This window comes from Scyliorhinus torazame, chromosome 22 (genome assembly GCF_047496885.1).
Source record: "Scyliorhinus torazame isolate Kashiwa2021f chromosome 22, sScyTor2.1, whole genome shotgun sequence".
Taxonomy (NCBI): Eukaryota; Metazoa; Chordata; class Chondrichthyes; order Carcharhiniformes; family Scyliorhinidae; genus Scyliorhinus; species Scyliorhinus torazame.
This window is the reverse complement of record NC_092728.1, coordinates 90,753,649-90,765,960: the sequence shown is the minus strand read 5'-3', so window position 1 is coordinate 90,765,960 and position 12,312 is coordinate 90,753,649. Positions and strand designations below refer to the sequence as shown.

Genomic DNA, 12,312 nt, shown 5'->3' with positions numbered 1-12,312 from the left:
TTCCATTTGTATTTTTCCAAGTCATTGAGATGTTACCTATTTCCAGAAAATAATCGATGAGGGGATTTGAAATCTTATCAAGTCAGCTCCACCTATGATTGAAATTGTTGGTCTCATTTACCTGACATTTCCTTTCAACCATGCCTTCCTACTGAGACTATGCCTACCCTTCTGCTTTTCTCAATTCATTTATCTGTAGAAAAAGTACATCATTGCTATATTGCTGACATTTCATTTCCATAATGTAAGACAAATTTTCAATGCATTACAAAAGTGAGAGACTTGTCCAGTGATTTTATTGGTTTGGGCTTGTATATTCCTTTCCAAAGGAATCTCTACAGAAATGGTGTACTTGTACTGACAACAAAAACACTGAAGGTGACAGCAGTGAACCTGAATTAAATTGTATTTTTAGTATAAAACTTCCTGTGAAACTTTTATTCATTATGCCATAATCACATTTATGGTGTAACATGCTTCTGAACAAGACATTCTCTTATTGTTGGTTCTTTTCTCACCAGCATTCTACACCAGCAAATATGGGTATAAGGTGTGTATGAGAATTTATTTCAATGGAGATGGATCAGGCCGTGGAACTCATATCTCTTTGTTCTTTGTTGTCATGAGGGGCGAATATGATGCTTTGCTACATTGGCCATTTAAGCAAAAGGTATGTAGAATGTTCAGCTGAAATTTTAATATTTCTAATACCTTGTATTCATAATTCACAATCACCTGCATACATTGGAGGAACTTACAGAGATAGTAGATGGAATATTGTGTCCTCCCCGGTGTGGGCGGGATTCTCCACTCCCGCGCCGAAGTGCCCACGCCGTCGTGAACGCCGTCGAGGTTCCCGACCGATTCAGGCCCCGACAATGGGCTAGGATCGGGGCCGCGTCATCTACACGCGCCAGGCCTTGTCGCCGCGTAAAGGCGGTGCCGCATAGATGACGCGGCCGGCGCCGCATAACTGGCGTCACCCGCGCATGCGTGGTTGCCGTCCTCTCTGAGTCCGCCCCGCAAGAAGATGGCAGACTGATCTTGCGGGGCCGCGGAAGGAAGAAGGTCCTCCTTCAGAGAGGACGGCCCGACGATCGGTGGGCACCGATCGCGGGCCATGCCACATTTGAGGTACCCCCCCGGTGCAGGATCCCCCCCCCCCCCCCAGCGTTCCCGCGCTATTCCCGACGGCACCGACCAGGTGTGGATGGCGCCGGGGGGAACCCGCCGTTTTGGCTTGGCCGCTCGGCCCATCCGGGCCTGAGAATAGCGGAGAATCGCCATTTTGGGTGTCTCCGGCGATTCTCCGACCTGTGGCCCTTGGAACTCGACGGGGCCGTTCCCACCGCTTGGGAGAATCGTGGGAGGGCGTCGGACCGGCATCCCGGGAAATTTTGGCGGCCCAGGCGATTCTCCCAACCGGCGCGGGAGTTGAGAATCTCGCCCATGTGTTTGATGGCCGGGGTGGCATTTGAACAGATAGAATGGTGGCAGGTGGGATCCCAGCAGCTTCTTGTCTCCACTCCGATTTAAGTCTATTGAATAGCGACCCACGGACAGCGTTCCCCACTGCCAATTGAGGCCTTTAAGTGGGCAATGATTGCCCCAAAACACTCAGTGTCTGATCTATGCACCAGACCATCTGGGGGACCGGGGGTGGGGGGATCACTCACTTGTGGCCTGAGATCCTTTGCCTTGGACAGGTGCTGTAACCCACAGCAGCCACAGCCTTCCTAGTGGTGCTGTAATTCAATTGGCTAGCAGCTCTCACCAGGGTCCTGGATCCCAATGCACGGCCTGTCGAAAGTGACTTTGTGGAAAATAGACAACATGGAGAAACCCCCTTCACCTCCACATATTCTTCCCAGAGTGTTGCATATGGATTGTCCAGTCTTTGTAATTTGTTTTTCACCATCCTGGAACACTAATGTTGTACCCTATCCTTTTAACCCTTTTAAAAAATAAATTTACAGTACCCAATTCATTTTAAATTAAGGGGCAATTTAGCGTGGCCGATCCACCTACTCTGCACATCTTTTGGGTTGTTGGGCAAAACCCACACAAATACGGGGAGAATGTGCAAGCTCCACACGGACAATGACCCAGAGCCGGGATCGAACATGGTGGTTTCCATTTCATTCTGTGGTCTGACAATATTATTCAGTTACTCTTGCAAAGGTCTAGAGTGGATTTCTGCAGGCCATCGCATTGGTGATCTACCAATGGATATAGGAAATTGTGAAACAGCCAATGTTCCATTTCCATTTCCCCTTCCATCCCGGTCATTGGGAGACACGTTGATATTACTATCAATGATGTGATCATCATGTTTTTGGGTAGCCTCAATTTAATGATGTAGTTATGGAAAATGTCGTTGCAATGGACCTTGTGTGTACGCTACCAGTCATCCCGTTCTCCCGGGAGACATGAATATCTAAAACAGTTAGCACTTTCCATCACAAGAACTGTTCCATAGTGAATAAATCTTAAACTCCTAAAGAGAGCCAACCTTTATTAAAATTATTGGCAAGTGTAAAGTCTACTTGCTATTGTGCTTAACCTTGGCAAATAACATCCTCTGTGCTAGACCAACCAGTAGTTACAATACTATATAAAAGCAAATTACTGCGGATGCAGTTACAATACTATAATTCTGGGCTCTAAAATGACATTGAATCCTGTTCATGACTGTTGGTCACACTTCTGACTTCCTAGAGTGATTTACCAGTCTCCGTGAGGCTGTTTCAGAGAAGGTACTGCAAATGGGCTAGTGATGGACACTGTGTCATTGTTCTCAGTTGAATCATTGTTCTCATTTGTATCATGGAATGGAGAACAGAGCACAGTACTCATGAAACATTGAAGATGCCCGTAGGCTGGAAACTCTCAGCGACCCAGTCATCTTTTTGCTGGGTGAGGAATAGCTGTTGCTGCAGCCACACCTTTAGTGCAGCTGCTTCATTAATTGAAGATGATAAATAATTCAAGTTGAAACAACAGAATTAACTTAAGATGGGCACTGATAGAGATTAATCTGTGTCCCTCTTTACCTTCATGCAATAATCATAAACTTGGTACAAAATTAAAATAATTTGTTCCACAAATGTAGTTGTATGTAGGGCTGAGTATAATATTTATCTTTTTGTTAAAAATTGGATTTTGGAAAGTTTTAATGTTTATGTAGAATGGGTGCAAATGATCTAATCAAAATAATGTGTGGTCAGCTCCCTAGCATCCATAATCCTCAATTCATATTGATTTTAAATGGTTTCTAAATCTATTCCACCTGCAAGTCCAATATTCAGTCCTGTATATGGGATTTGCCAGGTTTGTTGCTGATATTTCAAAATGCCTTCCAAAAGTTGTCAATATTATATCTATTTTCATTTTTACCCACCTAAGGTCACCTTCATGCTTCTGGACCAGAACAACCGGGAACATTTAATTGATGCCTTTCGTCCAGATGTTAATTCTTCCTCATTTCAAAGGCCAGTGAACGAGATGAATATTGCCAGTGGCTGCCCTACGTTTTTCCCGTTGTCCAAACTTGACTCTCCGAAACATGCCTATGTGAAAGATGACGTCTTATTCGTTAAATGTATTATAGATGCCACCACTTAAATCAGAGAAGGGGGTTGGAAGCCTGTAAAATAAGTTTGTATTATTACTGCTTTATCTTTTACTCCAAATGACTATGAATTATGTCAAGAACCACACACAAAAATGCTGAACTCTAGAGGTTTGAATAACTGCCTTTGACATCAAGGCAGCATTTGAGCTAGTGTAGCATCAAGGAGCCCTAACTAAATTGGAGTCAATAGCAATTAGGAGAAAATACTCTCGAGTTGGAATCATAATTTGCAAAAATGAAGATGGTTGTGATGTTGGGAGGTCAATCATATCAGTCTCAAGATATCACTGCTGGAGTTCCTCGGGGTAGTATCCAGCCCAACCATCTTCAGCTGCTTTATCAACCTCCTTCAATCAAAGGTCCAAAGTAGGGATGTTTGCTGATGGCTGCACATTGCTCAGTATAATTTGTGACTCCTCACACTGAAGCAACCCATCTCCAAATGCAGGAAGACCTGGACAATCTCCAGGTTTGGGCTAGCAAGTAACATTTTTGCACACAAGTGGCAGCGATGGCTATCTCCAACAAGTACCATCCAGGACAAGGCAGCCCGCTTGATTGGCACTTCATTCACTTCCTCCTCCACCGGGCGCTCAATGGCAGCATCTACAAGCTGCACTACAGGAACTCACCAAGGCTCTGTAGACAGCACCTTTCAAATCCATGACCACTACCATCTAGAAGGACAAGAGTAGCAGATACATGGGAACATCACCACCTGGAAGTTCCCCTCCAAGTCACTTGCCGTCCTGATTTGGAAATATTTCGCCATTCCTTCACTGTTACTGGGCAAAATATGGAACTCCCTCCCTAATTTGCACCACATGGACTGCAGCGGTTCAAGAAGAAAGCTGTCGCGGGCAATTAAGGGTGGGCGACAAATGGTGGCCGAGCCAGTGATGCCCACATCCAATGAATACATTTTTAAAAACTTTTTGTTTCGGGGAAAGAAATTTTAAATATTGGACAATATCTCCAATAGGTATCTCTTCAAATTGAGCCATGTGATCTGTCCTGATTTTATATGCAACTTCTTGGTAATATGCAAATATTTCCTTCCACTGAGAAATCAGGATAATTGATTCAGAATCTTACATCTATAACTGTTCACTTTAAGTGGTGCTGGAAAAGAAAATGCCCATTTCACATTTCTTGCTCTTGATGTATTTTGCTTGAATGTGAAGACCATTGGTTTCTGGAAGGCATTCATCTCTTTGTCCTCGAGCACTAGCTGACAGCTACACATTCCATTTTAATATGCCCATCAATGGGTGCAGATTGTCTGCTACTATGCCTAGTTAATCAATTAACTGATTAACCAGCATAAATTCAGAGAAAGGCCAAAGCATCTAAATGTCATTCTGGAAAGAATATTGAAAGAAATTTCCATTTATTGGGGGAATAAATTAAATTAAATTAAAAATGAATAAAAGAATATATCAACCTAGTTAATTTTAAATGGTTCTTGCATTGTTCCTCCATTAATAATATTTCTAAAGTCGGTGCCTCCATTTTAATCAATAGAAGTTGTTCCATGGAATTGTTTTTGTTACTTTTCACTCCAAAGTCAGTGAGTTTCAATTCATTGTCGTCCTAGAACTTTTCACTGTTTTGCTGTGTGTCTCAATCAACACCAGTTCACAATATAATATATCATTTTGATATTGTCTTCTAGTTCAGGGAAATTGTAAAACAAATGTAGAAAGTAACACTATAGAGTTCAAAGAATAAAATAAATAGGAGCTGGAGTGACCCCTCAAACTGGCTCCCACCATTCAGTAAGCTCATGGCTAATTTTCTAAATGCTACTTCACTTACCCCCTTTTCCCATATCCCTGTTTTCCCTTGTCTAAAGATTTATGAGGCTCACTCCTGAATATACTCAATGACTGAGTGTCACTTGCTTCTTATGGTAGATAATTCAAAAGATTCCCAATTCCGAGTGAAGAAATCTCCTCATTGCCTTCTGAATTGCCCTAACCTTTAACCTGAGTTAATTACCTCTTAGACCCTCTAACCAAGGGAAGCAGCCTCTCCGCTTTCAAGCCATCTAAGAATTTTATATGTTTCAAATAGATCAACTCTCATTCTTCTAAACACCAGAGAATATAGGACATTTCAGGCAATCTCCTCTCACAGGACGACTCTCTCATCCCAGGAATCAATCTAGTGAACCTTTGTTGCACCTCTCTAACATGAATAGATCCTTCTGTGGATAAGAAGAACAAAACTATACCAAACATAGATTTTAATGTTAACCACATGTACAAAACATACGTTTTATTAGCAGTTATTTTAAAAACTAGTCTTCCTTAATTAAGATCATTTAATGTGTATCTCATTAATATGAGTTGGGTTCTTCTGGATATGTGAAGAAAGATAATCCACCTCTGTTACATTTTCTGTCCTCCCATTTGCTTTCGATATAACACTAGTATTAGTTGTGGATCGACTATTGACGCAAGTCATTTTTTTAATATACAAGATGTTAATTGTGGGAATGAGACATCAGAAATTTGTTCAACAAAGCTATATAAAGGCCAGAGTTTGGGATAACATTGTGACAGTTAACAAAGTGATTTGCAGTGTTGAATATTGGAGATCACCTTTCAAACCCAATACCTTCAGGACAAGGGCAGCAGATACATAGGAATACCACCATCTGGAGGTTCCCTTTCAAGTCACTCACCAACCTGACTTGGAAATATATCACCGTTCCTTCACTGTCACTGGGTCAACATCCTGGAATTCCCTCCCTAAAAGCACTATGGTATACAAGGCTACGGGCTGAAAAATGGGATTAGAGCAGATAGGTGCTTGATGGCTGGTATGGATACGATGGACTCGCCTCTTCCGTGCTTTAAAAACTCTTGACACTGTGGATGTACCTATACCGCAGGGACTGCAATGGTTCAAGAAGGCAGTTCACAACTACCTTCTCAAAGGCAGTCGGAGATGGACAATAAATTCTGGCCTAGTCAGCGATGCCCACATTCTGTAAATTAATAATAAAAATAATAATTATGGCTTAAGATTTGTGATTAGGAAACTTGTGCAAGTGTGAGTTTCTTACTTTATTGAATATTGAAGCAGTATTTTGATCCTCTCTATCATTTAGATTCATTGTCACGTGTACTGAGGTAAAGTGAAAAGTATTGTTCTGTTTACAGTCCAGGCATGTTCGCTGCATGATGTAAATACATAGACATAGGGTGAAGCATATTGTATGCTAAATGTTTAGCTTTTAACACTGCGAGACATTCTATTTAACTGAGAAATATTTCATTGTAGTAATGGGATGACCTTGCAATTCTGTAGTAGCTTGTTGGAGATTTGTTAGGAGTGACACGTATTTGTTAGAGATGTTTTACAGGAATAACGAACCCGCTCTACCACAGTCAGTACCAAATCTAATTTAAGTTGTACGCCATGTAGGCCAACAACATTGTATAATTGACTTGCCTATCAGCACAATGAAAAATAAAAGAGTGGTGGGGCAGTTTAAATCAGCTAAAACCGCCCAGAAATTTTATTCATTCTCAAGCTAATAATTCGATTCGAGTTGGATCTTAAAATGTTTCTTTTTTTTTGTGTCCTGGCTACCGCTACCTCCACGAGGTACAGGATGGGCAATGTACTGAATCTAAATGTGTAGTTTACATGGGAACATAGAGACAGGAGTTGACTATTCAGCTCTGCAAGTCTATTCCACCATTCATTTAGATATTGCTGATCTGTACCTCCACTCTAGTTGCCAGCCTGATAGTACGACTAGCATATTATAAACCTAACACTTCTTTGTGTTTATAGCACTGCTGCATGAAACCATCAAACAAGTACGGTTACTAGTCTTCAATATTATTGTTATGTAGTTTCTATAAAACATACCACCTTGAGATTCAGTATAGCAAACAGCGGTAACTATTTGCTTGATATCTACCTGTGAGATTAAGGCCAACTTTACCAGTGCACTGGTGTTCGAGATGTAGATTAATGACTTGTTGATTTATGTTGAGACTAGAATTCCACCACTCCACAAAAATTGTACAAGAAATCAAGATATTTACTTCCGAGCTGTTTAGTTCATTCTATGTGAATTTTATTGTTGGGCAGCATGAAATGGTGTGCCCTTTTATTTAAGGTTCTTTTTGTTCTTTGTATCTATATATTTTTGCATATCGAAATGTTACTTCACCTTGTGGGGTCTGAATTGTAGAAGAGCTGATGCAAATTAAGCTTCCTAACCTTACTGCATTAAATATTTTTCTTCACCCTGTACATGCTGTAAATATTTGAAAATACAGCTTTACAAATGAAAGACAAACCATTTTAGCAGCAGTAGAATAAAGCGTGGGTACAACAACCACTTTTTTTCAGTAGTAAGTATATTTTAAAAAGTGCTAACTGACTACAGAAACTTAAGCTTAAGACCGATGCCTGTACTATATTTATACCCATGGGTTGACCAAAAAGATCAGTCTTTTAACTTGTAGCCAGGCTGACTTCAATCTTTTTGGTCTATATCTTTGGTGTTACCATAGAATTTACAGTGCAGAAGGAGGCCATTCGGCCCATCGAGTCTGCACCGGCTCTTGGAAAGAGCACCCTACCCAAGGCCCACACCTCCACCCTATCCCCATAACCCAGTAACCCCACCCCACACTAAGGGCAATTTTGGACACTATGGGCAATTTAGCATGGCCAATCCACCTAACCCGCACATCTTTGGACTGTGGGAGGAAACCGGAGCACCCGGAGGAAACCCATGCACACACGGGGAGGATGTGCAGACTCCGCACAGACAGTGACCCAAGCCGGAATCGAACCTGGGACCCTGGAGCTGTGAAGCATTTGTGCTATCCACAATGCTACCGTGCTACCGTGTGTATATATAGACATCGGTCTTAAACTTAACTCGGGGGTTCTTTCAGAAAGGTTCCTATAATTAGTTAACACTTCTTATTGGTGCTAATGCCAGTTACACATTCTTACAGATATATTGTAAGAGGGACCTCTAGTGTGCATTCAAGGAATTGCACAGAATTTACGCGGGGGAGTGTATTCAGCTACTGTTAATACATTAGCACATTTGAAAGTGGGATATCTGTTCTAAAAAGAAATACATAATCTAAAGTGAAAAGTTCTACTCGTAGGTCAAGACGGTGTAAATTTGAGCGTTATGTACTTAACAAAACCCAAGTTTATTTTATGCTAATAAAGTTTGCGAATTTCCACAAGATTAATCCAACAGATAAATTTTATACTGATTAGGGATCTGCTTTATAGAATATTTGAGTTTTATATGTGAATATTGTAGAACTAATGAATACAAAAGAAAAAAAGTTTCCTTTTCTGGAATGTAGTGAGGCTTGCAAGACTGACATTTGTTGCCCAATGTTGGTGGGCTGCCACCTTGAACTGCTGTAGTGTGGGTGCTCCAACCTGTTTTAGATGGGGAGTTTCAGGATAGTAGTTAAATATAACTGTCTAGCTAATAGTTAACTGACCATCTGGGCCCCACCTCGGAAGGAAGTTAAGAGTCAGCCATGTTGGTATGGGTTACAAGTCCCATACAGGCAGATGGCAGGTTTATTTCCTGAAAGAACATGAGTGAATCAATTGAATTTTTACGACAACCTGATAGTTTTATTGCCAATTTTACTGTTTTATTTGCAGATCATTTTTTTAATATTGAATTCCGATTCTCATGTTAACATGGTAGGAATTCAGAGTCTCTTGATTATTAATTATTAGTTCAGTAACACTACATTGCCATATCCATCCGGTTGACTGTGTCCATACTGGGGAATCCCTCCTCATCCTTCTTGACCTGTAACAAGCCTTTGGACATGGATGACCACACCATGCTTCTTCAACACATCTTCTCCATTGTCAACTGATTGAGTCTACACTCAACTGATTCGATATGTATGATTTAGTTAGCTGAAAGTGCAGAGAATTTCCTTTAATGGTTTCTCTTCCCATCTCCCCACATTACCTCTGGGGTCGCCCAAGTATCTGTCCTTGATCTTCCTACATCTTATCTACAGGCTGCTCCTCAGTGACATCATCCAAACTACATGTCAGATTCCTCGTGTACACCAATGATACACTGCTCTATCTCGCTGTCTCAGCCTATATCACCGGAAATCTGCTGCTAATCCCTTCAAACCTGACTATTACTGTGCTCACTTGGTCAGCCTCTTATTATGTACACTCAACAATTTCTGCTCAACTACAACTTTGTTTCCGGATCCTTTACTGCACACCTCCGTTTGCTCCTACATTAGCTTCCAGTTCCACAACACCTCACATTTAAAATTCTTACCCTTGTGTTCAATTCCCTTCATGAATTCTCCATTCCTTTCTTTAGTATACACCAGCCCGAACACCTTCCAAGAACTATGTATTCCTTCAACTCTGATCTCATGCATTTCCCACTCCATTCTGGCATTGATGGCTGTGGCTTCAGCTGTCTAGACCTGAAGATGTGAAATTCCCACCCATAAACCTCTGCCACTCCTTGTTTAAGGTGATGCTCTTCGACCAAGATTTTAGCTACTCTGCTTTGTGTTGATTTTGTTTTGTTATGTTTCTGTGAAACAACTTTGAATGTTTTTCTACGATGAATGTACTTTTTTGGAAAAATAAGTACATTTGTAAATACTCAACTTCTATTGTATTGGAAATAAATGCTTTTCAACTTTTCATGCTGGTTTATATGATGTTTGATATCTGCCATTATTCATTTTTTGTAATAATCTTTATTGTCACAAGTAAGCTTAAATTAACACTGCAATAAAGTTACTATGAAAAAACCCTAATCGCCACACATTCTGGAGCCTGTTCGGGTACACAGAGGGAGAATTCAGAATGTCCAAATTACCTAATAGCACGTCTTTCGGGACTTGTGGAAGAAAACCGGAGCACCCGGAGGAAACCCACACAGACACAGGGAGAACGTGCAGACTCCGCGCAGACAGTGACCCAAGCAGGGAATCGAACCTGTGACCCTGGTGCTGTGAAGCCATAGTGCTAACCACTGTGCTACCGTGATGTTTACAGGATTTCTTTTAAACACTTTTTTTGTACGTATACAAATGATGGAACGATTTTTATAGCCACTCTAGTGTTGCTTTAGTATTAAAAATGAATATGGCGAGATTGCCAAAAACTATTATTGAAAAATAACTTATGTTCTTGCCTTTTCCATGGGCTCGACTAGCTTTTTTTTTTACCCTCACCATCTCTCCTGAGGAAAGTGACTTAAGCTAAGATGCTAATCCATGAGCACAAGTTATCCCCTCTATCTTGCTAAAGTGGCCATTCTCCAAGGGAGACTATTCAACCTGATCCTATGTGAATGGTGGAATGTTGATTTTTGGCCAACTATACTTGTTCTGGGCAATTCATTTCAAACTTTAAAACAATAAATGCACTTAATAACTTCAGTGTTACTTCATTTTTATATGTTAATCAATGTCTGGAAATACACGGTGTGCTCATCTGTATTCTTTATGATTTCAATTATTTGTTTTACTATAGTCTGGTGGAATAAATTGTATTTATATCACACCTTTAATATAATAAACTGTCCCAAGGTGTTCTACGGGAATATTATTAAACAAAATTTGACACCGAGTCACACAAGGGGATATGACATAGAAGCAGAATTAGGTCATTCGGCCCATCAAGTCTACTCTGTCATTCAATAATGGCTGATTTGTTTCTCACCCCCATTCTCCTGCCTTCTCCCCATAACCCCTGATCCCCTTATTAATCAAGAACCTACCTATCTCTATCTTAAAGACACTCAGTGGCTTGGCCTCTCAGGCCTTCTACGGCAATGAGTTCCATAGATACACTACCCCCGGCTGAAGAAATTCACCTCATCACTGTTTTAACTGATCGTCCCTTCAGTCTGAGGCTGTGCCCTCGGGTTCTAGTTTGTCCTACTAATGGAAACATCCTCTCCACATTCACTCTATCTAAGCCTTGTAAGTTTCAATAAGATCCCCCTCCCTCATCCTTCTAAACTCTATTGAGTACAGACAGAGTCCTCGACTGCTCCTTTTATGACCAATAGCTTGAACTAAACCAAAGTGGGATCAGGTGATGTTATGGAGGTTGAAGTAGGCAGATATGTGCTCGATCACTCCCCTTGGGGTCAAATCCAACACCAATCTTGAGAACAGGTTGTCGGTTCAACCTCCAGTAGTTTCCAGAGAAAGGGGTGGAGTTGATGGTCAGAAAACAGAGTTTCTGGTGGGTCCAAAGGCATAGCTCTGGTTTCATCAATATTTTGGAAATTTCTGCTCATCCACTATAGGGTGTCTGACTGAGAGTGTGACAACTTGGAGACAGTGTAGGGCTTGAGAGACGTGACCGTGAAGAAGGGCTAAGTGACATCAGCCTGTATGACTTCACATAAAACCAAACATTGATTCAATATGTGTTAAGTGTATTCCAGAGATCCACAGAACTTTAACAGTACAGAAGAAGGCCCTTCAGCCCGGCGAGTCTGCACTGACCCAAAAAGTACCGTACCCAAGCCCAGTCCGCCTCTCCCTATAACCCTACCTAACCTGGACATCTTTGGAACCTAAGGGGAAATTTAGCATAGCCAATCTACCTAACCTGCATGTCTGGACTGTGGGAGGAAACCGGAGCACCCGGAG

At 41.3% G+C, this 12,312-nt stretch overlaps 1 protein-coding gene across 4 annotated transcripts in view; it reads left to right on the top strand.

Annotated features, from left to right (window-relative positions):
• The window catches only part of traf1 (TNF receptor-associated factor 1), a 57,017-nt gene extending 46,675 nt beyond the window's left edge, over positions 1 to 10,342 (top strand). For all 4 annotated transcript variants that reach the window (XM_072488553.1, XM_072488555.1, XM_072488552.1 and 1 more), the window contains exons 10-11: positions 522 to 670; positions 3,406 to 10,342. In XM_072488553.1, the coding sequence (XP_072344654.1) occupies positions 522 to 670; positions 3,406 to 3,624 (368 nt within the window). In that variant the 3' untranslated portion in view covers positions 3,625 to 10,342. The remainder of the gene's footprint in view (positions 1 to 521; positions 671 to 3,405) is intronic.
• The last annotated feature ends 1,970 nt before the right edge of the window (positions 10,343 to 12,312 follow it).